This window comes from Schistocerca serialis, chromosome 4, assembly GCF_023864345.2.
Source record: "Schistocerca serialis cubense isolate TAMUIC-IGC-003099 chromosome 4, iqSchSeri2.2, whole genome shotgun sequence".
In the NCBI taxonomy this organism is placed as follows: domain Eukaryota; kingdom Metazoa; phylum Arthropoda; class Insecta; order Orthoptera; family Acrididae; genus Schistocerca; species Schistocerca serialis.
Genome location: NC_064641.1, coordinates 783,884,641 through 783,912,556, shown reverse-complemented (window position 1 = coordinate 783,912,556; position 27,916 = coordinate 783,884,641). Strand labels below are relative to the sequence as shown.

General features: G+C 40.5%; 1 protein-coding gene across 2 annotated transcripts in view; it reads right to left on the bottom strand.

The window, feature by feature from the left end:
- The window catches only part of LOC126473359 (transcriptional regulator ATRX homolog), a 479,699-nt gene that overhangs the window by 24,010 nt on the left and 427,773 nt on the right, over positions 1–27,916 (bottom strand). For both annotated transcript variants that reach the window (XM_050100365.1, XM_050100366.1), the window contains 3 exons: positions 19,089–19,189; positions 16,758–16,865; positions 15,751–15,969 (listed from right to left, as the gene is read on the bottom strand). In XM_050100365.1, the coding sequence (XP_049956322.1) occupies positions 15,751–15,969; positions 16,758–16,865; positions 19,089–19,189 (428 nt within the window). The remainder of the gene's footprint in view (positions 1–15,750; positions 15,970–16,757; positions 16,866–19,088; positions 19,190–27,916) is intronic.

The window sequence follows — 27,916 nt, the reverse complement described above, 5'->3', positions numbered from 1 at the left end:
CTCCAGCCTCCACCAGGATGCTCGTCATCGGACTCGTCCTAAAAGCTCTCGCTGACAGCCGAACACCACACTGGTGCACTAGCTCAAGTAAACACAACACTGAGGGTGCCACCGAACCATAAACCAGGCTGCCATAGTTATGGCAGGATTGAACAAGGGCTCTGTAGAGCTGCAGCAGCGTAGAGCGATCTGCACCGCAGTTGGTGTTGCTCAGGCACCTTAAGCTGATGAAGGTGAGGAAGCCAAGACAATCGGACATCGAAAACCAGTCCTAAGAATTGTTATTTCTTCGCTACAGTGAGTGGATCGTCATTAAGGTAAAGTTCTGTATCCGGATAAGCAGTACGATGCTGACAGAAGTGCACGACACACGATTTTGCGGCTGAAAAATGGAAGCCGTGGGCTAGAGCTCATAACTGCACCTTGTGAATGGCTCCCTGTAGGCACCGCTCAGCAACACCAGTACTGGAGGAGCAGTACGAAATGCAGAAGTCGTCTGCATACAGAGAAGGTGAGACGTACGGCCCGACAGCTGCTCTTACACCATTAATGGCCACTAAAAATAGAGATACACTCAGTACAGAGCCCTGCAGGACCCATTCTTCTGGATATGGGGGGGAACTATGGGAGGTATCACTTTGGACACAGAAAGTAAGGAGCGATAGGAAATTATGGATAAAAATTGGGAACGGGACCTGGAGACCCCATCCATAAAATGTGGCAAGGGTATGATGTCGCCAGGTCGTGTCACAAGATTTTTGCAAATCAAAAAAGATGACAAGCAGGAGCTGGCATCTGGAAAAGGCTGTTCTGATGGCAAACTCATGGGAAACTATATTATCAGTGGTAGAGCGACCGTGGCGGAAACCGTCCTGGCCTGGAGCCAGTAGGCCACGTGACTCCAGGACGCAACACAAAAGCCGACTTACCATACATTCTAACAGGTTACAAAAATTGTTGGTGAGGCTGATGGACCGATAGCCATCTGCATCAAGTGGGTATTTGCCGGGTTTGAGCACTGGCATGATGGTGCTCTCTCGCCATTGTGATGGAAAGATCCAGTTGAAGATGACGAGGAGACGTTGCTTGTAGTTGGACAAGAGATGTTTAATCATCTGACTGTGGATCTGATCTGGCCCAAAAGCTGTGTCAGGGCAATGTGCAACGACGCTGAGGAGCTCCCACTCTGTAAATGGAACATTAAAGGGTTCACTGTGACATTCAGTGAATGAGATGGCTTTCCTCTCCATCTGCCATTTGAGGGTGCAAAATGCTGGGGGATAATTCTTTGATGTGGAGGCTCAAGCACAGTGCTCATCAAAGTGCTTTGCAACTGTGTTTGCATTGGTAGACAAAACACCACTGATGTTAATGCCAGTAACACCTGTCAGGGTCTGGTACCCAAAAACACGTCTGAACTTCGTCCAGACTTGGGAAGGTGACATATGGCACCCAATGGTCGAGATGTACCTCTCCCAACATTCCTGTTTCCATCTTTTTATAAGCTGGTGCCACCCAGCCGGTCACAAGCGACTAATGCCCAGGATTGGGCTGAGGATGCTGTCTGAATGAAGACTGCACCGCTTCTCATATTGGACAGCGCTGTCACTTTCCCAAACTTATCCTCAAGATGTTCAACAAAAAACTGAGTCTTCGTAGGTAGAAAGGAGTCCCCGTCCATTCTGCTACAGATTAAATACTGAGGCAAATATGGCTCTCTTCTTTCTGTAGCCCTACATTCCTCTCATATCTGTCAGCATTGTACTTGATCTTGCCCTTCTTAGAGACTGCTGGTGCAGTACGGTCACCAGCAAGAGTTGACTTAGTCTGCTTCATTGTGGGTCATCCGCCCTGATGCCACCCACTCCGATCAGAGGCTCTCCTCATGTGTGCCACCCAGTCACAGCCAAGGCCACCTGGCGTGATGGTCGTTGCCAGAGTCCTGATGCCCCAGGAAGACAGGCATCTACTCCTTGGCATATGTGGGGAGTTTACAGTTCAGGTATCAGCAGTGCGATCCCTGTGTTGTCAGGGGGCTACCACCAAATGGGTACATGATGGCCCCACCACAATGGACTGACTACCATGCTGGATATTGGGTGAGAGAGAAATCCAATATTGTTATGGGGGTGAAAGAGGACAGGAGACAATGGAAGAAGGTGACATACCCTGGAAAGTGTCCTCGCCCAAATAGTTGAATTGCAGGTGGAGATGCAAAGCCATGACAAGAGGTTCAAGAGATCGAATCTAAATGCACTATGGATAGCTCATGCACAACATTAAGGCATCCTTCCCCATATGGCCCGCACTTCTGTAGAATTAGGGAAGTGGCAGGTCAAACCATAAAATGGGACCTAAACTTATAGCGCCAAAAAGTGTGAGACTCCTTTTAGTCACCTCTTACAACAGGTGGGGATACCTCAAGCTTATTCTAACTCCTGGACCCGCAGGGGGAATTTGCTTTTGCCGAAGTTATCTATGATCTCCATGATGTTTGGAATAGGGAATGCATATTTTGTAATCTTGCTATTCAAATAGCGATAATTGGGCAGGTACAATTACAATCCTCCCCCTCAGACACTATTATTTTCTTCTATTATTCTGTCATCAGCTAACTGTTGTGCTAAAAACTCTTCTACAACTGCTTGCAATGACTATGGTGTTCTATATGGTCTTTCGTATACCGGTGCTTCATTTCCTGTTCAAATCCTGTGTCGTGTTCCTGGCATGGCAGGCAATAGGCCTCTCGGAAAAGAAATATCCTGGAGTCCAGCAACAGGTCCTCCAACTGTGCTCTTTCTGTTCCTTCCAAATGCTTCAACTTCTCACGAAATGCAGTCGTAGCAGCATCCTGTGCCCCCTTATAGGTCACACCTCCTGTGTGGCAATCTCCCTCATCTGTAATCTCTAGCGCAGCTAATAACGTTCTCTTCAACATTACATCTTCAGCACCAAAATTATCCACACTGACAGATACCACTTTTCCTCCATCCCTTTCCTGAATGTGTACAATACAACAAAACAACATGCTGTGTCTAATACTTCACTACCCTGCAACAGTTCTATTACACATATCACACCTACTGCTAAGTTCAGTTCCACATTCACCCATAGCTATTTTCCAGTGCCTTTCTACATACAAGCACGCAAATCAAGCCTTAAGGCTATTGCTTGCGGTTTAACTGGACTGTCTTTTATACTCAACACTCCTCATGGCAGATTAGCACCGACAACAGTTTCTCCTAGCTGGAATGTCTTCCCTCTCAGTTCCATTAAACATCACCGAAGATCAATTATGGCATGACGTTGATGCAGAAAATCTAAACCTAGGCTTGAGCTGTACCCCTTGCTTACATGAGACACCATTTCCACACACTGCCTAAACTTGGGTGACCCAACTGAAAATCTCACCACTGCTGACCCCAATGGTCATATATCTTTATCCCCTACTCCACATACATCATAAGATGGTGGATTCCACTGCCTCCTACCCACTAATTCTCTCGAGGCTACTGACACGTATGCTCCTGTGTCCAACAATACTTTATACTCTCTTCCATCCACAACACCCAGTGTGGCACATTCAGCCTCTACATTCGTTCTGACAGAACATATTACTACTGGGAACTCTTGTCAGTTGCCTTGCGGCTTCTTTCTACTTTTAACAGACCATTCCCACTCCCTAGACTACCTCTACCATTATCCCTATTACCTTACCGTTGACAAAAACCTCCTCTACTGACATTTCCACCACATTGCTGGTGACCTCTGATACTCCAATTGTGCCATGGGTTCCGTAATTGGCTACACTGCTTTTGTACATGGGTCATTCCACATCAAGAGGACCAGGGTTCCCCACTCAACCATCTCGAAATCTAATGAAATTTATTTGAAGGATTTACACGGTCTTTGAAGGTTATATACCAAATTTCAGTTAAGTATCTTCAGTGGTTGAATTCTTAGGGGATTTTAAAGAGAGGCTACTCACCTCCTCATCGTGTACGAAGGTACAAATGTGCCAACTTTGCTAGGCTTTTTTAAAAGTTCTACCAAACATTTGGTCATTTGCTTTAATATACATAGACAACTTTTTATGCTGAATCACACCATGGCAAAAATTAGGGATTTGGCCATTCCTAAAGTGGCTAAAAAATTCGTTGCGCTGTTCTGAGAGCCATAGTTTCACCAACCACTGCTACTTTTTGTGTAAGCCAATCACGCCAAAACTTCAGATGGCTATTCCTACCTATGATGTCTATATATCAATCAAATTTAATTAGCACTGGATGCCCAGATGAAAAGATATGGCCAAAATTTTCTACTTGCAAATTTTAGGATTTTTGGGGGGGGGGGGGGGGGGGGGCAATATCACAACTGTATCTTCTTCAATCCTCTTTTTCTTGCCACAGCTGAAAAAAGCACGCATTAAGCTTTTAAAGAAAGCTTGTTTAATTTCTGGATCTTTCAGTTTGACGAGTAAGAATATGTTTCAAAAGTTATATTTTAGCACTTCAAGAAGAGTGAAAAGTCAAATATTTTGCTCATTAAGTCTCATAATTAATTATTTTTATCTGAGTGTATAAGTCAGTTTCAAACATTACTTTAACATGACATAAAAGCAACTGTAGTACAAAACACAGCAAATTTGCAGAACAACATTACTAAAGAGTCAGTTCCATTTTTTGTTAAGCACTTCTACAATTTTGTCAATAACAGATTGTGGATAACTGTGTTGCCTTCCTGGTGATGATGTTGATGGGGTTTCTAAAGTCATGAAGATATGTTGCTCACGAATCTAGCAGGTATCTTTAGCAGTCGACCAGTGGAAGGAACAAGCATGACCGCGTGGGTGCATAAAGCTGATGAGTACATCTTAATGTTCATGTGAAACTTCACGTTACCAACCCACCAAAAATTGCCATCCATACAAGTGGCATACTGTCCTGGTTGTAAATTTGGAATTGAAACTGCTGGAATTTCTTTATCTGCTACGAATGCGTTGACCTTGTTGCTCTAAAGAAAACTAATGCGTTACCCACGTAGTCACGCTGTATACAGTGCAACCTCTGAGATATTATTCCTATCAAAGGTTAGGTAGAAGACTATATTTTGTAAATGCTTGACCTATGTTGTTCAATAGTACCTAAGTGTGATGACAGGGCCATTGTATGCGTAGTCACACCCTACTTTTGTAAATGCTTGACCTATGTCTGTCAATAGCGCGTAAGTGTGATGACAAGGGCATTGTACACCCAGTCACACCCTAATGTAAATATTAGGTTCTGAATTATGCTATTAACCTACGTGAGACATTTTTACTTCGCTCACTATTAGACCATATCCCTAATTTATGTTCCCATTCAAAAGAGAAGAATACAGCTCATGTTCATATTATTAGCTTGACCTTTGTCAGTCAACAGTATATGAATGTGGTGGCAGTGACTTGGTACACCCTGAGACATCCTACTTTAAATATTAGGTCCATATTTCTTGGTAATCTATGTGAGAATTCCACCACACTCACAATAATCCTCATCCTAAATAGTTAATAGCCTTATAGGCAATTTCCTAAATAGGTAATATCTGATTACACTAGAGTGTGCGTATCGGCAATTAGGGCGGCATAACCTATTTAAATGCATTGGGTTCTTGAACCCACTACTAACAAATAATTAACCTCTTCCCTTAAGAGTTTTATTCCACGTCACCCTTGTGACTACATGTAGTGGACAGTTGTACACATTATATTTATAGTTTGTGTATTTTGGTTAAGTTACTATAGGTTTCCTAAACACAATGTTGACCACCTGTGCATAAAGTCATAAATGATGACCTAAACTTTACACACCCAGTCAATCATAAATGTGTAGTAATGTAGTGCCATAACACAATGTTAGTCAAATTTCGCGTTAACAAATCAACATATTACTCCATGTATAATGGAAATTATTTTATTTCCACCTTCTCCTAACCCTGAGAAGTTCTCGTGTTAGGGGCATATAACCTTGTTCGTCCCCCACATGAGATCATGCAGAACCATACAACTTAGCGGTGATCATTAGGGGTTTTTAATCTAACAAGATGAACTTAACGTCTAAATAAATTTTCTTGTCAGTTAATAAGGTCTCGGTGTGTAGTTAATGCTCATAGGGATTCTATGTACTTAGCGCCTTGTTCTCTCACAAATTTATGGTTTAACATTATGGGTAATTTCCCAGTACATAACATAAAGACAGCCAATAGTAGGCATTTTTGACTTTATGTGCACGCATGCGCGTGATCTGCCGTCTTGCACAGTACATATCCGTGGTGCCACAGTTAGTTCCAATGCTGCATCCACGGCTAACTGACCGCTTTCCATGAAGCGGGGCCGAGGTTGTTCCTCAGCTAAGTAACATAGCTTGACGTGGTACCACGGGACTTCAGCTTTTTACGTTTGACCGTGCCTTATTCTGGCATCTATTAGTTTATTTTATGCTTCTGAAGAAGGCTAGATTACTCTAGCTGAAACCTGAGTAAAGACCAGTAACTCTTCGCAACTGAGGCGGATCTTTGACGTATTAATTCTGGATTGGATTATTTGTAACAGGAGAACAAGAACTCTTCAGAAAATCTGGACTCCTTATTGCCTATTAGCTAATAACCTGCTTTCAGTGTGACATATAATTAAATATAGGATACCTAAAAGCAATAAAGATAAGAGACAGGCACGGCAGTACACATTTCTTCAGTCTTTAGGTCCTAGCGATTTTTATCTCTAATCTTGCTACAGGTCTGCATGGCATGCTTTCCTTTCAGCAAAAGAACTATTACCTCATCAAAGTTCTTCAAACATTTTGCTACATGAAAAATCGAAATGTCGTTGTCTAATAGTGAAAAAGCTGTCAATGCAAATAATACCCAAGACTGGTGTGGTTTCTCGATCTGATTACGTCTATTATGTCACTGTGTGCTGAACAAAACGAAATAGGCCTTTCTAATATTGCAGCAATTGTAACACACACCAAATAAGCAAGACTGTTTTGGCAATACTAATCATTTTTATAGTACAACAATATAATTCATGAAGTAGCAATACGAAATACCTATTTGGCCTACTACAATCAAAAATCTTTGTGTTAGGAAATAGTTTCACATTTCATTCATACGCTCCAGTATCTCATGCATGAAACCGAAAAGTGGTAGAACGAAACTTTGTATAAATTTGGAACTGTCATATTCTTGTATAATTTGTGTGATGTCCTCATTTCTTCTCCTTCCTCATTCTAACAATCTTGTCATCACTAATTCTGTAACTATTCCTACCACTGTCAAAACTCATTCTCCAGTTACCTTTACTAGCCCTGCCACAATCACCGGTTTAGTTATCCAGCGATTATTCTCCTCCAGTTAGGCATTATTACGTATTCGTACAATGTGTTTTCTGCGCTACTCCCAGAATGGAAATGAAGCAGCTGCTAGCCGGGGACTACAACTGGCCCTGTCTAGTGTAGCGATCTGGCCAAAAATTTTCTGTCAGAACGTCACTTTCTTGGATATGTCGAGAAGATAATACATAATCTTTTTTACCTGTTATTCCTGTTAGTTGTCTATTTCCACTCTGGTAGTCCGAAACTATGGATTTCGCTAGTAATTATGACAATGCTGAACATTTGTAAACCAAATCAACCACATAAACTAAAACATCAGTTGGCATTCACCGGTTCGCCTTTATTTGGCTCAGCTCGTAAAGCCCCGTCCAATTTTGTCTGCAGAAAAGCTCATTTCTAGATGCGACGAGGATTCCCCTGGTAGAGATATCAATGTACACTATGCACGCATTCAGAAATCAACTTATAATTCATTCAGAGATCAACTTAGAATGTGTTCAAAAATGTCCAAAAACCAGCAGGGGTGTGTTTCAAAATCATATGACTAATCGATAGACTGACGTGCGCTGAATGCGAGGTGCTTTGTGAAACAAGGTTTTTTCCCCTCAAGAATATGAATTTGCCCCCTCCCCTCGAAATTGCCGCTCAGCTCAGATACCCTGCAGAAAAAAGAAACAAAATAGAAACAGTGAACAATCCAAGATCAACACCTCCATCAAGCAACTTAGAATGACCATGATGTCATGGTCACGGTGTTGGACAGTGAAGGGGGGATGTGGGTTTAAATCTCCCTCATGCCCTGCCTCCTCCCCTGCAAAATTATGAACTGTCCATCCGGTCATTAATGTGTCGGTTTTCTGTATTCATATTTGTGTCTACATTGTGGTGTAACATCCGTTCACAAGAAGAACATATAATGTAGGGACTTCTGGATGTAGGTACCTCCTATTTGTTTCTACAGAAGTACCACATACAGTAGAGTCTCGATTATCCAATCTTCGGTTATCCGACCTTCTGTGTTATCTGACACTTTCACGGCACCGGCCATGCACCAGCCGACGACAGGCCAGTGACTAATGTGTTGTTTGTTGATACTCAATTCATTGCCGCCGTCTGCTACTCCTTACTGCTAACTTAGATCTGTAGTGGAGTGAACGTGTTGCACTTTGTTTATTTTAAAAATTTGTGGTGATGGCTTCAAAATGGAAAAAGGTAGCCGTTTCAATGGAAGAAAAACTTAAGGTGGTCGTTTCAATGGAAGAAAAACTTAAAGCTTTAAAAAGAATAGACAATGGTGAAACTTTATTAAAAGTGGCACAAGATTATAAAGTCGGAAAACATCAGTTGGAGACTGGAAAAGGAACTGCAATGAGATTGTGAAGTGGTGTTCACAGCGAGCAACCTCGGCTGTTTTGGAAGATCAAAAAAGCATGAAAAAATGTGATTATGAAAAAGTAAGTGAAGCTTTGTTCCTATGGTTTACTCAACGTAGAGATAAATGTGTACCCATGTCTGGACCTATTTTGCAGGATAAAGCCTTAAAGTTTCGTGACGAACTAAACGAAGGTGAAACTGATTTCACTACTAGTGTAGGCTGGCTCGATAGATGGTAGAAAAGATACGTAATTCGGCAACTTAATGTCTGTGGTGAAAAGCTTTCAGCAAATTTTGAAGCTGTGCTGATGCCATAGAAGATGACATAAATGAATGGATTGTCCAAGATGAAGAATTTGAAGTGACAGATGAAGAAACAGTCAACATGATAAACGAAAAAGAAGAAGATGAAGAAGCAGATGTAGTGGAGGAAAGTGCACCCAAGATTTCTCACAACGAAGGACACAAGGCCTTAGAAACTGCTTTAAAATATGTAGAGCAATTGGAGGAAACATCGTCTATCGAGGTTTCACTTCTTAAGAGACTAAGTGATTTAGTGACAAAAAAACGGCAAACAGCAGGCAAACAAAAGACAATTACTAACTTCTTCACACAGTAAATATCTATTCAGTCTAATTTGATTTGTATTGTATTAAATGTTTAACTCATCTGGCCTATTTTAGTTTAATTTTTGTGGTTTTTTTTTTTGTATTATTTTCCGCGTTATCCGACCTTCCCGCATATCCAACCTTGCCGTGGCCAGTTTAGGTCGGATAATCGAGACACTACTGTATTACACCTCTTGCTTTCCATTTTGGAAGTTCTGACTGTTGAATTCCCTTTGTTGCAACACAGTTCACACCCATTTATTTGTTGTTTTCATTTCTGTGATGGGACTATGAGGCATATTGCCTGCTCTCACTATTCATCACATTTACTTGCGATGGTAATATATTCTTACCACATGACTCATATTCTGTAACAATGTATAGTAGGACAACTGCCAAGACTACAGATGGAATACAATTTTGTGGAAGAAAGAAATGGGGCACGAGGAAGGTTTGAACATGGATCTCCCACATTGATGTTCAACACTGTGACTACACAAGCACGATGCCGTAGTTCTTGCTCAATGTTGCGCATCTTAAACGTGAACCATTCACTGTTTCTATTTTGTGTCTTTTTTCACAGTTGAGTACACATTCTTCTTGTTTTCATGCTTGATCTGTGTTCAGTTTTTGATGGGCTATCCATTGGGCCATTGTACCACTAAATCTGAGGGAAGTGTGACGGGGAGTCTCCCTTGTAAGGTGGAAAAGGCACCAAGCTGAAACATACACCACACTGGGTGACCTTCCCTGCATTATCCGTACTTCTGAATAATTTGGAAAAGTGGCGGCAGGTTAAACCCAACAACGGGGAGTGTGTGTATATATTAGTGAAAAGGTGTGCAGAGTGCTGGAAGTGAAATGGAAAACTAGTGTCCGAAATCATGTACTGGCTCCAAGTGGGGTCTCCACCAGGAAAACCATCTGACGGAAAGGCAGAGGGAGAAAGAGTAGTGAAAGTATAGGCCTGCACCTTGGAAAGGGACATAGTGCCATGAAAGCAGGGGGCCCATGGTAGCCAAGCATGTAGTCCTAACAGAATTGTGAGCCCCCTAGGGTTTAGCATGTATGAAACCACCACTGGCTGGAAATGGTACTCTTCCAAAACCACTGCATTCATCCTACCAGTGGTGCAGTTCACATGCCCACTGCATTTGTGGCTTTTGGACTGTTTATTACAGCATACTGGGTTGCATGCTGTTAAATTGAGCCTGCAGTGGCTGATGTTGACAAGAGCATATCAGGGCATTGCTCCAACAAACTATTGGTGAAGCTGTGTTGTCTGTGTATGACATTCCTCTATACAGCACATCCATAAAAGCATGGCTCACACACCCTTGGTCAAAAGTATTGAGCATCCTAGAAATTTTGCATGTGTGAGATTTACATAACAGTAAATACGCCCTTTGGTTTAAAAAGTAATTTGTCAGCATCGAAATAGGTCAAAAATGGTGATCCAACTCAAAGCTACCAATAAAACATCTGGTGTAATGAAATTTGTTATTTGAGTGTTTTTCTGTGTTCTAACCAGTTCGCTACATTTGCTCATTGTGTACACATATTACTAACCTAATGATTTTTTCCTGTTTAAATTTGTGACAATGGTGATACTTCTGCATTATGTCTAAAAGAAATAAACTTAGTTTAGAAAAATGAGTGCAGATAAAGCTTTTGCATGAGCAAGGAAAATCATCGGTGGAGATTTTAAAAACAGTGAAATGTTCACGCTGATCGGCACAATATGCTATTGATCTCATACGTTCAAAAAAACCACACAACACACACACACACACACACACACACACACACACACACACACACACACACACACACACACACACATTATAATTCTCCTAAGATAGATCGCAATGTCAGAATGTCAGCAAAATTACTTGCATGCTGTGTGTGTGTGTGTGTGTGTGTGTGTCTCTTCATGCACGAAGGAGAGAGGAAATGCACATTTGCAAACTGAGATACAATATTCAGTTTCTAATTAAGGTAGTCATCTACTGCTCAACACTTCCTTGAAATAATGGTTGGCTTAATTCATAATACTCTGTTCAACATATTAGATACATGTCATCAGTTATTGTGAAGTGAGTGTGACTAATTATCCAATTGGCTGGAAACTGCATGCAATTTTGGGGTGACCTGTACTTTCAAGGATATTCTGTCTATTGATACTGAATGCAGATTTTCTACAACTGGACTGTACAAATTGCGATACTCACATTCTGTGAAATCCTCCCGATGAATAGCAAAGGCATAGAACAGAAGGAACACAAATTGATTTTCTGCTACATATTCTTAGAGAGTTTCTTAAAGGTGAAGGTATAGTTGGGTACTACTTACAGGTAATGGAGGTTGTTTAAAGAGGTAACTTGCTAATAATGTAGGAAAAGACTTGCCGATAACAATTTCGTACATAAATTACTTATTTTCTTGATTTTTACTTAAAATACTTCTGCCCGTTTCTTTGAGGAAGACTATTTCCAAGATTCTTCTCTTTTTTACCTCTTCCCTCCCAAATGTAAGAATGAATCAACAGTCAACTAGTAATTGTTAGATCATTTTAATAAATTTAAAATATTCAATGAGGATTTACAACAGTGACATCAACAAATAATTTCTTTTCAAATCCAACTATCGTTAACTGTGTCATATTTTCAGCTGTGCAACAGCTGACCACAACTCATTCTCCTAAATGTTCCCCATTTGTAGCAGAACACAAGAGGGATAAAAGGATATTTAATTGTGTTGTGATTACTGATTTTAAGAAAACTATTCTTTTTTATTTGCTCTACAGATTTCAGGACAAGTAGTTATTAATCTTGTCTAAGGCAAAGCAATTGTATTAATACTGATACCAACTATTACAAAGCACTTTTAAACCCCTGTAATTGTAATGCTCCGTTTATGGTGTCCATATTTTCCTAAAATGTTTTGTTTCTTAATAAAAGATGAAAGCACTTCCTAAAAACCACGTAACAATTTCACATTCGGTGAGATGTCAACTGGAACACTCATGGTGACTGACTATAGTAAGTGACAAGAGGCAATGTCCCATTTAGTTATTTTAGCTCTAAGTACTCTGTGCGAGTCAGTATGAAAATTTGTGTTCCCCTACTACTTCCCACTGTACATAAAAATGGAGGTTACTTTACAGACAGCCCTTGTACAAGTTAATTATTTTCACTCAAGTAAGATAATTTAAGTATAAATAAGCAACCAAATTTAAAATACAGAATAAATGTTGAAATGGGCCAAAACGTACAACAGAAGATACCAGGAATAATAACAGGCATGATCACTGGCTTATGTGACCAGCTCTCTGTTGAAAAATACTCTCTTCCATTTTTCCACTGTCACCATTTAAATTAGTGAATTAATAGTATCACACATATACATTAGGGTGGTCCTTGTATGGTGATTACATAAAAATATCAATTGATCTGAGTGCATGCCCTCTTTTTTTTTTCATTACAATTAATTAATATTAACCTCTGCTGCAACAGACACAAATATCTACATAAGACTTAAAATACTAAACAAATTGTGAGCAATTTTCTGTTGGCATAAACAACTAAAATAAATCAATTATATTTTGGAAATATGTTTAAATATAATTAAATGGCAGAAACTTAAGTATTATTATGTAAGTCTTTTGGCAATATTATGAAAAGGATAGATTGCTTCTCACCATGTAACGGAGATGTTGAGGGCCAGACAGGACAAAAGAAGAAGAAGAAGAAGACTACTAAACACCTAAGCTTTCAGCCAGAATGCCTTCTTCCGAAATAGACACCACACACACACACACACACACACACACACACACACACACAAGCTCACACACATATGACCACTGTCTCTGGCTGCTAATGCCACATTGCTTCTTCCACAATGTGCAGCAGCTTGCAGTCTGGCCTTGACAGCCAGGGACAGTGGTCGTGTGAGAGAGCTGTGTTTTCATGAATGTGTGTGTGTGTGTGTGTGTGTGTGTGTGTGTGTGTGTGTGTGTGTGTGTGTGTGTGTGTTTCCTAGATTTTAGAAGAAGGCCTTCTGCTCAAAAGCTTACCTGTTTAGCAGCCTTTTCATCATGCATGCCTCCAACTCAACATCTCTGCTATACCCCCCCCCCCCCCCCTCCTCCTTCTTTGTCACTAAGGTAGAAAGTGTTTGAAATAAACAATGCTGTATTTCTTCAACATATCCAAACTATTGACTGGAATGAACTCATCAGTTTCCTTATATGAAGTAACAAAGAGACTCAAAGTACAATCTGTTGGTAAACATTTTGAATAGCCTATGCAAAACGTGCTAAATTTCGTAACTGCAACAGATAGAACAGCGTAGCTCCTTTCGTTCCCCAAAGTTTCCTGTTGCAGGTTTCTGTGTCATTGTTAACATTGTTTCAAAGAAGCAATTAAAAAATAATAATAATACACTGAATTTATTTTTTCATCTGGTTTTAATTCTTTTAAAGAGTACAAATCATAGTAAGGTGTACTGATTGCTGATGAACTCATAAAGCACCATTTTATATATACTTTTAACACAAACAAACAAATGTTCTTCAGGCCAACCAATTCACTAACAGTGAGGATAGATGGCAATGAAAGAGGACCATCTTCAATGAATAACTTCCTTTGGCATTGCACCTTGCATGATGCAAAGCTCCAGACGGTCCTATTTGTAGTCCACAACTGTCCCTAGAAATACATTGCACAATTCAATGTCATGGAAATAATTTTTCAGTTGCTGTTATTTTAGTTGTTTCTGGAAGAAGTTAAATGCTTCATCAACTTTGACATCCTTGAGAGCCTCTTCATGATTTGCCATTCCACTTTCGTCTAAATTTTTTGAGAAATGCTACATCACAACAAACTGCCACCTGGGGCAATTCATTTTTGAACACACTCTATAACACTAGCTCAAACGTGATGACAACAGCAACAAATAGCAGCATCTTCTTTTTAATTGTTCCAGCAAAAAAACAGCTCCAACGAAATGACCTGTCTTAGATGAACTTTCTCATCCAGTTGCCAAACTTTTACAGCATTCCAAACTGCCTGTGATTATCTTTCCCACTAAAATTTGGTAATGCAGGTACACCAATTAACTGTTACCAATTTCCATACGCTATAGTGATTGGGAGTCTTTCAGTTCCCTGATATTGAATGCTGGTACTGCCTTACTGTCCCAATCAACTGTCACAGAACTTAGACTCTTTCTTTAAACAAATATTTCATATGTTCTGCATGTTTCTTTCTGAACTGCTCTCAATATCTTTGAACTGAATTATGACCAAGTGCTAATTCATCAACATTACGTCCCACGACTGCAGATGTAGCCTCGAGGACAAACACACCATCCTTCTGACTTAACTGACACCTGAATAAAGTGGTGGCTAGTTTTGATGACATTAAACACCATCTTCCACATTTGTTTTCCTTTTTTGATTTACCTTATTTTCATCTGTAGTTGTACAACTACAAGAAACTGAAATCGTGGAGAGTTTTGAAAAAGTGGAACTACCATTATAATCACTAACTTCAACAGTTTCTTCAGACAAATCAGTAGTAGTTTCCAAAAATTGTGAGCTTTTATCACCCTTCACCTTTCTTGATTCGTCTTTTGTGACTCTAATCCTCACCCTTTTCTGTTTTGCCGTCAACTTCCAGTCAACATGACATCGATGGCTAGGCTCTCTTTGGTGTGATAAAAAAAAATGCTCTTCTATTTTTGTCTTGCTCAAAGCATTAGCATGGGCTACATCAAGGAGCCTATCTAGATTTGCACACAACTTACACTCTCGTCCTTTGTGAGTGTTTGTCTTCCTGTAACAACTTTTTTTTGTGCAGACTGCGCTACTCTGAATAAAAGTCCATAAGCTTTTTGTACAACGAGGTCTAGCTCTTGTAGGAATCCTGGCTTCTCCCAAAATATACACATTCAAGCACAACTAAACTAGCACCTTCACTGATAATCAGCTTCAATTTGTGCGTCATAAAATGAGAACGACAAAACCTGTCAATTCGATAGCAATTTACATCCACGGATCTAGTGCTCAACTTCATCAATTAAATAAACAACTGTGCAATTACATCTTAAACTAATCGCCACGAGGTAAATGGTGGATAGGATGACGGCAATCGAACATACGCATTAGCAGTAGTAAACAAACATGTAGCAACATGATGCAACTTCTTACACATTGCAGCATTGGTTCCTCATCTACAGTTGCAAAAAAGTATGTATTTAGGAAAAAACTAGAGAATGTGCACCAAGAAATACGAAATTCATAAGATAAGAACCACCCTAATACACATATCCCATGTTACTCTGTCCACCATAAGCACAACATGTATAATAAACGTAAATGTACGTAAATATACCTTTATCATTGGCAGTGTTTTACTAGTTGAAGGTGCTCCTGCTACTTCATTTCTCATATATGTCCTCTGAATGGGGTTTACAGCTTTCTTCACAAAATAGTTTGAATACAGAGGCTGAACTGGATGCCCAGCATTCATGTATATTTCATTAGAAACAAACTGAGATTCTTTTCTCATCTGATCTTGAATGTATTGTTGTTGCAACAGTTTCAAATAGCCCTGAAATTTAAGAAAAATAATTTCATAACAACAGAAAAAGAACACACAAACCGGCAAACCAGTTGAGTCACATTCTTGCAACTAGTCTAAAATAGCACTGATAATGAGTTGTTAAATATGAAACACCACAACAGGTGTAAATGGTGCAAAATATGTCACAAATTTTGCGCAAGCAGTGTAAGAACATCTCAGTCACTATCAAAACACTACAGTTATATATCTTCATAACAAAGATTTTCATGGCCACTTTGATAAAAACAAAGTACTTTTCCTTGAGTCATCTTACAATGAACACTATTATCTAACACTATTATCCAAACTTAGGACTTTTGAAACAAAGTTCAGATTCATTTTGCAGTACAATCTATGCCGAAGGGGGGCACACACTATTTGGCACAGGTTTTTCAGCAGACTGACACTGAACTTTGTTTTGGAAGTTCTAGTCTGGTTCTGATAATGGCAGTAGCCAAATCATATTACGAGACAATATAATAAATAATTCATTATGTGATCTAGACAGAATTATTTTTACGAGGTCTATAACAACTCCAGACTCATTCCAGGTACTTATTTCCTTTATTAATATTATGATGACAGTGATTTTCAAAACTGGTACAGACAGTTTTAATCAGTAAACCAACTGGACTGGAAATAAAGTTAATAGCATGTATTTAGCAACTGGCAATTGCAGAATTCTAACCATTTGATGTCAAATATAAATAGAATATAATCGTCAATGTATCACAGATTACCAGTTTCTTCAAGTAACATTAGAAAAGCACAGTTACCTCATACTCAGTCCCTCCAACCATCTGGTTATTTGCGATTAGTGATGATATGTTGGAAATCACCGTATTGAGCCTCTCACTTATCTGTATCTCTGTTGACTGTGGATTCTAAAGGAGAAAAGAAAATCTTTTATCGGTAAAATGTACTGAAATCATGTAATATGACTACAAACTGAAAATTAATAGTTTATAAATTGCTGTGCATAATTTGTCAACAATAGCAACATTGTTCAGATGAATATAGCAATAATAAGAAAAAATGATCTGTTAGTGAAAAGAATAATCATAACAACAATTAAATAAAAAATAGTAGAGAAACAGACACAAAAAGTGACAGCATATGACATTATTACAAGAAGAGGACTTTTCTGTATTTCATAGTAGGAATAATTTTTGAGTTCAATAAACATTAGGTAATGAATGACTCATGTATAAAACTTTGTCCTTGTACCCAAATTGCAGATTAGAATCAGCATCACTAACTATTGATGAGAGGTTATCAGGGATAATTAGCCACATGAAAGACCCATCTCATAAACCTATCCATCACCTTGTTTTGCAATCCTGTCATGTTGTACACATTTTGTATTCTACAAGTGACCAGTACACCCCCGATCCTCTAAAGAATCGAACTCTCATATACAAATCAGCTTCAAAACTCTCATTGCTTTACAAATGAGTTAATGTGTTAAATACTTGGTGTTTAGCATATAAGTGAGAAAAAGTTTAGCAAAGGTTTGAAATTATGCTGTAAGTTTGTTGGAAGTCGGTAAGTACTCCCATTATGAAATACTGGATGAATAAAGTCTGAGTAATAGACACTCATTTTAAGCAAAACAAGTTTTTCACACATCTCAATGTTTATGATGTCATCATCTCCTTTGACTAGGCCGGACCTTATCAACAGTGTCGCTATAGAAATGAGGATTAGCGATCACAATGTCATTATAGCAACTACGGTTACAAAATTAATAAATCCGTCAAGAAGGCTAGGAGAGTGTTTCTACAAAACAGAGCAGATAAGCAGTTGTTAGCATCTAACTTAGACAGTGAACGGACATCATTTTGTTCCAGTTGAGATCGAAACAGAGGAATTATAGGCAAAGTTTAAGGAGATGTAAATCGTGGTCTGGAGAGTTATGTGCCTAGAAAGTGGATAAATGCTGGAAAAAACTCACCGTGGTTTAATAACGAAATTCAGAGGATACTGATGAAACAGAGGCTGCAGCATTCGTAGTTCAGAAGAGAACACGCAAATGACAATAAGCAAAGCTTAGTAGAGAATCATGCGTCTGTGAAAAGATCCATGCACGAAGCATACAACCACCACCATTATACCTTAGTAAAAGATCTGACAGAGAACCTGAGAAAATTCTGTACTGTTCATATGCAGTGTCAGTGGTGTCCTGCTTGACAGTCAAGTCGTTTAAACATATGGGCAGAACGCCACAAAGCGATATGGAATGGAACGAGCATGTGAGAGCTGTGGTAGGGAAGCTGGCTCACTGCAACTGGAATTCAGAATGGCTCGGGAGCCTGAGTATTTACAGCCATCTGTCAGAGGTAATAACATTATATCTTGGCGAGGATGATCAAATGTGACCTTGTTATCCGGGTCTGTCAGTTGTCTTCACCACACCTCACTGGCGCTTCCTGCAATGCCAGGGGGCCGAAAGGCGTTCTTGTGCAAGATGTATGTGTTGTTACAGCACCCTCCTGTGCTGCCAGAATGACATTGTGTTACCTTCACAGTGAGGTAATATGACTAAATTAGTGATTCAGACATCTCACTCAAACAAGGTATGTCAATGGTCTGGGGTTTTGTGCCATATTATTTTCAGAACTGGCTTTCCTGTCTATATGTCATGTGGCGCTGTGCTCGATCCTGTCTTGGCTTGGCTAGGTGCTGACTGAGGAAACTTTGAAAATTTTTACATTCACTCAGTATATTTTTCTACGGCGCAACAGTACTTCTCTTTTATATACCTGCCCTTATTAAAAGCCCACATTTTTACCACTTAATAAAGTTTACTGACCTTGCAGAACTTACGTTCTGTATACTACATCTGAGTGCTACTTTCAATTTAAGTAGGGCATATTACGTACCGACAGAAATTCTGGATAACTTGTTTCCAATATTGGTACCCATCACTTGCCTCTTCCTAAATGACTGAGCACTTTGGTGTGGTCTGAATAGTTAGAAAATATGGTGCAACTATCTGATTTGAATTCCATGTGTTCAGTTGAGAAAAAGTTACGTAATATGGTAATTTTACTGCAGATCCACAGACACAACACACTTATTCAATTCTAAATATGATGCTTACTAACCTCTCTCCGTAGCATATCACGTAACAGTTGAGTTGGTATTTGAAGCTGTCCCACCGGTCCCTGGTGCATTCCCATGTTTTGGTTCATGAAGGCAAATGCCGCTGAACATGGAAAACACAACATTTATTTCCAGATAGGAGACATTTCATACATTACAATGTACAGATCAGTCACAATGATAAAATTTTAAGTAATATAACTAATTTTATACCTCGGTAAGTGTGCAAAGTTAAATTGATACTGTCAGTGGGAAATACTGCAATTTGTACAGCTTTCAAATCAAATAATGAGGAAATTTCCTGTGTAGGAGGGAGGTTATTTACATATATTGTCGCAGAAGAAGCAGAGTAGCACAGTCGCCATAGTGTAGTGATTATGATACTAGACTGTTGCTTGGACGGTCGTGAGTTGAAAACTCCCCTGAACTGTAAAATTTTAATTTCTATATTCAGTTCGAGTACCTTCTAGAAGTATCCACAAATGGCAAGAATCATTGTACTAGAATGTTCTGTAGCTGTATATATACTGTATGTGTACTGGCCGGAGGCAGTTCGCTCCGCACTCTGGTATGTGCAAGTGCTGAATAAACCTTCGTTAAATGGAGTTAGTGTTCGTCATTCGTCTACTTTCACCTTCCTCTACGTGACAGTATTACGTCATAGAGGAAACTGAGGGTTGTGTTTGTAGTTTTGCCACTGTGTATTGAATTATAAATACCAAAATAGAATAAGAGCTGACAGCAGCATCACTGGGAAATGAGTATTTCAAGTAGAAGGAAATTATTTTCTAAAAGTCACCCTCCATAGTTCAGCATGGCTGACTGCCTATGCACTATGTGGCTGAACAAATCAATGGGATCTCCAGGCCAATAATGCAACACAAACATTCATATCATTTTGTTTCATTTTCTAAAAATTCTGTTGTTATTGAGCAAAAATCTAAAATCACTGCTACACTGCAGAAAAAAAATACCTGCTACAATGAGTAAATAATAAACACTGAAACTTTCAAGCTGGTGCAAAAGAAACTAAAAATTGAAAGGACATCCCACACCAGAGAATATCATTCATGTTAAGCTGAAGAGCTTTCAAGAAATGTTACATCAAAACCATTTTTGAATGAAAAATTGAAGAAAGGGCAAAGACCACTGCATATAGTGGGCAAAGACAGTACAAGTAAGAAAACTGGGGCTTACAAAATATAGTCTACTTACTGAAGCTGCTACCCTGCACAGATAGGAACAGTACTTTGCACGAGACATAATGCCTACACAACAGGTAATTAACATATGACAAGTCTTCTATTGAAGAACTGCAACAAGTCTGCTGTTGCAAGTGACCTACATGAACCAGAAGACAAAAGTGTATGATATGCAAAATGCCCTGACTGTTCTACACACACAACTGGAAAGGTTGATTGGTTGGGATTAAGGGAATAAACATTGCAGTCAACAGCCCGACAGTCAATAGGTTAGTTAATCTGGTGTTAATTTGGGAGGGGGGGGGGGGGGGGGTAGGGGGGAAAAAAAAAAAAAAAAACACTGATGAACCACAAAGGAATTGTCCAATTGTCCGAATGGGGCATAAGTCGGTACATGTGATGTACATGTACGACAAATAGGTGAACAAAGTTTCAGAAAAAAGGGATGATTTATTCAAGAGAAAGATCTTCACAAATTAATGTGTTGGTACACCTCTGACTGTTATGCAAGCAGTTATTTGACTTGGCACTGATTAGAGTTCTCAGATGTTCTCCTGAGGGCTACCGTGTCAAATTCTGTTCAACTGGCACATTAGATCATCAAAATCCCGAGATGGTTGGAGGGCCCTGCCCATAATGCTCCAAACGTTCTCAATTGGAGAGAGATTCAGGCCAAGGTAGAATTTGGCAAGCACGAAGACAAGCAGCAGAAACTCTCACTGTGTACGGGTGGGTATTATCTTGCTGAAATGTAGGCCAGGACAGCTTGTCATGAATAGCAACAAAATGGGGCGTAGAATAACATTAACATACTGCTGTGCTGAAAGGATGCTGCACATGACAACCAAACGAGGTCTGCTATGAAATGAAATGGTACCCCCAGAAAATTGTTGCTGGTCGTCGAGCCATATGATGGGTGACAGTTAGGTTGGTATACCACAGCTGTACAGGGTGTCACCAGGCATGTTTTTGCTGGTCATCAGGACACAGTTCGAAGTGGGACTCATCATGGAAGACAATTCTATTCCAGTCACTGAAACTCCAGGCCGCATGTGCCCAACATCACTGAAATTGGCTTGTTGATGTACAGATGTCAATGGTAGTTGGCACAAGGGGTACCGTGAGCTCAGCCCCCTTTGTATGAGCCGCCTATTAATCGTCCTTGTGGTCACTGAAGCACCAGTTGCAAATTGGATTGATGATGTTGATGAATCTGGTGCCTTGAATGCCTCTCTGATGACTGCTCAGTCCTCAAGTTCTGTTGTCTCTCTAGGTCATCCGCTGCCTTCTTGATGCTGCGTTCGGCCAAGATTCACCCAATCCTTCCAACTCATTGAATATCACCATCACTTCTATCTAAATGTCGGGTGATTACTCCAACCAGCTTCTTTGAGCCTGACTGCACATCCTCTCTCAAATGCTGGCATATATGGATGTTGTTCATTCACCTGTCTACAAGGTACAGTTACTGCCGAACTAAGTACTCCAAATGAAATTAGCAATGACTGTATGTCCTGGTATCGACATGTCCTCAATACACTATCCTTGGCCCGCCACATGGTGAAATTACACTGCAGTGTCCTGCTTTCATTCACTGGGTGCCAAAGTTTACAATTTTGCATTTTCTGTCAATACCTGTATGAAAATCAATTTGTGACCAATTTGTGTAACTCCTTAGTGATTCATCTTTTTTTTAATGTAGGCGCGGTAAAATAAGGACACTAAGAGCAATATTGATGTCAGAGCCAAGAAATAATTTAAGGAAGAGTTAAAGTATACGGATTGGTCCAGTACGTAGCTCAGAGCAGATGAATGCTCTCCCAGGTCTCACTTGTGGTGAGGAAACTCCACTGGCATCTGATCACTGTCAACCCAATTAAGGCTGAAGACAGTTACAGTGTAAAGAATCCCTGTTAGCCAAGAGGTTTGCACGACAATAATACAAGAAGGTGAGAGAAATAATCAGGTCAACAGATGGGTGGGGCCAGGTGAGTGTACCATGGGACTCTGCACATGGCAGTGGCCATTGCTTCCACAGCACCCCGTCATTCCCATCCATACAGACAAAGTGTTAAAGTGAAAAAAGCACTCACTATTCATTCAAGTGCTAACGGTACAACAGAAAAGGGACATTGCAGGAAAAAGATGCTAACCACATCTAACAAAAATTATAACAGAATATAAGAGGAATGACCAAGACAGCTGGCAAAGGAGGTAGGGTTGACCAAGAACCAGCATGGGGCATGGGACGCCCCAATCCAAACTACCCTGTCTTCTCTACCACCATGCAGCAATAGTCTACTTGACAGCACAGACTTTATTAAAAGAGGCAGTACTCACTATAAGTTGCTTCATCTCTGAGTGAGAAGAGGTTATCATCATAGTGAGTGTTGGATGAATAATCGCTTCTCTGGGTCAGCCATTTCATTCTCTGAGATACCCATATGACTTGGGATCCAGAGAGAGGCAGCTTATCAGACAGCATGACTCAAGTCATAGGAAACTCATAAATGGTAGATATCACAGGGTAACAAGAGTAAAAGAGTAACACTGATCAATAACCTAGAGGCTGCTCAATGAGTCAATACAAATTAAAATGCAGTCAAGGGAGGCCTGTTGAATAAAATGTAGGGCTCTGTTAACAACTATCAGCTCTGCCATAAAACACTACATGCTGCCAGCAATAAATGTTGTTCCAAACACGAGGGAGTTTGAAAAGCATATCCCGCTTATCCATGGTTTTAGAGCTGTTGGTGAAAATTATAGTAGCACCCTCATGCTCTTGAAGAACTGAGACATACAGAAGCCAACATGTCATGGGGATGACTGAAACTTTAGATTCTTGAAATAGATCAGTCCTAATTCGTGGTCTGTGTACTAAGCAAAGAGGTCTGCATGAGAAAACATGGGCAAGAAGTTACGCAGAGATCCCAGCAGAGGGCCTACAGCTGCACTGTAACTGATAATCCCACTAGAGGGCAAGTGTCAGTGTGTCAATGGGCCTTGCACATGATACGCTGGATGATTAGGAAACTGTCAGGTGGTGATTACATAAGTGAGCAAGAGTGGGTATCACAACAACTGAATAGGGACGTTCCCCATTTCTGCAAGGACTCTATCTATGGGACTAGTCTGGAAGTTACTAATGGCCAGACTTATACCAAGATTATGGATGGAGTCCAATAATTTCAAACCTGAAGGTGCTCGAATGGCTCTGAGAACTATGGGACTTAACATCTGAGGTCATCAGTCCCAAACTTGAAGGTGCCCTGAGATATAAACCTGGCAGCTGTGGTCCAATCGGGACAAGACTAGTGCCTGGTAAATATGTAGGAGAGTAGTGATATCACATCCCTAGAGGTACAAGCAAGGAAGCAGAGTGTTAAATTTTGCATGCAACTGTTGTCTAGGTGACACATTTGGGGCAGCCGTACCAGCTTTTATTGAAGATGAGTGGCAAAAATTAGGACTGTGCAACAACGTCCAAGTGATGGGTACCCATGAAGAGTTCTGGTTCAGGGATGGACTGTGACACAAAAGTACAAATGCATGACTCACATTTTTATTGGAGAGAATTGAAAGCCATGGGAAAGCATCCTAGTTGAGGCCCTTTGATTGGAACCTCAGAGCTGATGTTCCATCAAGGCTACAGACTGCGAGCTACACCAAATGCATAAGTGTCAACACACCAGTATGTGGGTGACTTGTGGTGCAACAGAGGTCACTAGCCCATTGATGGCTATGAGGAATAGTGTAACACTCAGTACGGAGCCATGTAGGACACCCTTCTCTTGGACCTACGAGCAGCTGAGTGCTGTACCAATTCCAACCCGATGCAACCAGTGGGATAAAAACCGATGAATGAAAATCAGTAAGCAGCACCGAAAGCCTGAGTCATGGAGGGTAAGTAAAATGTGATGGCACTAAGCAATGTCATATGTCTTATATAGGTCAAGAAAGACTGCAATGAATGTTGGTGTTTAGAAAAAGCCCTTTACATTGGTCTTTCTGACCTAACCAAATGGGCAATTGTGGATCATACCTCCCAGGAACCGCACTGATAGGAGAACAAGAGGATCCTGGATTTGAAACCCTTCATAATCACTGGGCTACCACACTCTGAAAAAGCTAGCAGAGAGTATTGATATGGCTAAAAGTTTGGCAACTGGTGATGGGCATTCACTTTTCTATCTGTTTTAAGGATGGGACAGTGATACTATTTCGCCATTAAGAAGAGGAAACATGTCCTAGCGAAATACGATTGAAGACCCTGAGGAGATGGGTGTCTTTGAGCAACACACAGTTAGTAGATCATCTGATTATAAATCAAATCAAGAGCCTGAAGCAGTATTTTGCGTCGAGTCTGAAGCAGTCCCCAGACAGGGTGTTTAGTAAGAATTAATGCACTGAGAGATATACCGCCACAAAGGAGGAGGGCAGTTGTTGAACTTGTGTGTTCCAGTAGACTACATACAGAGCTTGTCCCGCACCAGGGATTGGTTGGTTTGTGGGATCGAAGGGACCAGACTACTAGGGCCATCGGTCCCTTTTTCCACCAACTTTAAACACCTTCAAAGAATAAAAACAAACAATGGAGATGACAAGAGATGACACAGGACAAGAAAGACACAGACAGACCAGGAAAAAGGAATTAAAATCACACCGTATGGGCAGGGGCACTACAAATGTAGTGTGTGGACATTAAGTTGGGAATGTGGGTCTCACAGGGAGTGTGCATGGGATAAATCCCTACAGTCACACTATCCTCTGGGCCCTCAGTGGTTCAGATGGATAGAGCATCTGCTATGTAAGTAGGAGATCCTGGGTTTGAGTCCCAGTCGGGGCACACATTTTCAACTGTCCCCGTGGATGTATATCAATGCCTGTCGACAGCATAGGGTCTTGATTTAATTATCATTACAAATGGTGATCACTGGAGTCATCTGTACTCGCATTGTTACTGCTTCCAACGTGGATTGGATCAGAATCCACTCACTGGCAACACCTGTGCAAACCAATGTACAGACTCCTCCAGATGCTTTCTTAGGGTCAGTACAGTTCCGACAAACAGAGAAAAAGGGGGGTGTGGTGGGGGAGGGGGGTGAGTTTATCAGAAAAAAGGGGGAGAGATGGGAGGGAAGCATCAATTTTGTTGTTGAAATTTAGCACATATAGGAGACCTGTGGTCTAGGGGGAGTGTCTTTGATTAATAATCAAAACATCCCTGGTCCCGGGTTTGAAACACGCCACCGCTAAAACTTTGATTAATAATCAGCATTTGTGGCCGAAGACTTCCGGCATAAGAAGTAAACCTCATTCAGCCAATGCCCCGGCAAAGAGGGTGGAGGAGCAGACAGAGGTTCAGCTCACACTTGTCCTTGGGGTAGGACATTTCCCCTGAAGGCAGAAGAATAAGCAAAGATCAATCATATGAGGATGCAGAAGGCAATGGAAACTACTGCATTAAAGACACACAACATGTATCCACAGGACATGTGGCCTGTAATTGAAAAATGGTCATGATGATCTCTCCATTGGCAAAATATTCTGGAATAATCCCTCATTCGGATTACTGAGAGGAGACTGCCAAATGGAAGGTGACCATCAGAAAAAGACTGAATAACCAATAAAAGGATAACGTTATACAAGTCGGCGTGTGGAATTTCAGAAGCTTGAACATGGTAGGGAAGCTACAAAATCTGCAAAGGGAAATGCAAAACCTCAATCTAGATATAGAAGGGTCAGTGAAGTGAAATGGAAAGAAGACAAGGATTTCTGGTCAGATGAGTATAGGGTAATATCAACAGCAGCAGAAAATGATAAAATGGGAGCACAATTAATTATGAATATGAAGGTAGGGCAGAGAGTGTGTTACTGTAAACAGTTTAGTGACAGTGTTGTTCTTATCAGAATCGACAGCAAACCAACACTGACAACAACAGTTCAGGTACACGAACCAACATTGCAAGCTGATGATGATGAGACAGAGAAAGTATATAGGGATATTGAAAGGGTAATACAGTGTGTAAAGGGAGATGAACATCTAATAGTCGTGCAGAACTGTAATGCGGTTGTAAGGGAAGGAGTAGAAGAAAAGATTACAGGAGAACATGGGCTTGGGACAAGGAAAGAAAGAGGAGAAAGACTAATTGAGTTCTGTGATAAATTTCAGCAAGTAATACTTAACACTCTATTCATGAATCACAAGAGAAGGTGGTGTACTTGGAAAAGTCTGGGTGATATGGGAAGATTTCAGTTAGAGTACATCAGGGTCACACAAAGATTCTGAAACCAGATACTGGATTGTAAGGCGTACCCAGGAGCAGATGTGGACTCAGATCACAATGTAGTAGTGATGGCGAGTAGGCTGAAGTTTAAGGGATTAGTCAACAAGAATCAATATGCAAAGAAATGGGATACAGAGGTACTAAGGAATGATGAGATATGCTTGAAGTTCTCTAAGGCTGTAGATACAACAATAAGGAATAGCTCAGTAGGGAGCACAGTTGAAAAAACTGGACATCTCTAAAATGGGCAATCACAAAAATTGGAAAGAAAAACAAAGCACAAAGAAGGAAACTGCAAAGAAACAATAGATAACAAAAGAAATACTTCAGTTGATCAATAAAAGACGGAAGTACAAAAATGTTCAGGGAAATTCAGGAATAAAGAAATACAGGTTGCTGAGGGCTGAAATAAATAAAAAGTGCAGGCAAGCTATGACAAAACGGCTGCATGAAAAACATGAAGAAATTGAAAAAGGTACAATTGTTGGAAGGACTTACTCAGTGTACAGGAAAGTCAAAATAACCTTTGGTGAAATGAAAAGTAAGAGTGGCAACATTAAGAGTGCAATGGAAATTACACTGTTAGATGCAGAGGAGAGAGCGGATAGGTGGAGAGAGTACAGTGAAGGCCTCTAAGAGGGGGAAGATGTGTCTGATGTGACAGGAGAAGAAACATGAGCCGATTTAGAAGAGATAGGAGAACCAGTATTAGAATCTGAATTTAAGAGAGGTTTGGAGGACTTAAGATCAAGTAAGGTAGAAGGTGTTGTGTCGGTAGCTGGGCCGACACCGTGAAGTTGAGATGGCTGAAAATGAACTCTAGACTAACGCTGTAGCCGATAGGGCACGCAAGGTGGACGCAGCCGGGCGTGAAGTCTGGAACATGAGAACTTATAAATGAATAAGAAGAAAAGTATGTAGATGCTTATTACTTATCTTTTTATTAGTCCTTGGAATACATCTCTCTTGAATACTCGTAAGCTATAGGCACTGATACAAATGGCGCCTTGCTAGTTCGTAGCCATTAACTTAGCTGATGGCTATTCAGTCTCTCGGCTAATGAGAGAGAAAAGGCTTCGTACATCTGGTCGGTAGCTAGGTTCTCATACAACTGGGCGGTAGCTAGGTTCTCGTACAACTGGGCGGTAGCTAGGTTCTCGTACAACTGGGTCGAGTGCTCTCTCGTATCACGAGACCTGCCTTGGTGGTGGCGCTAGGTCTGCGATTACACAGTGGCAACACGCGGGTCCGACATGTACTACATGGACCGCGGCCGATTTAAGCTACCACCTAGCAAGTGTGGTGTCTGGCGGTGACACCACAGAAGGGATGGACAACATT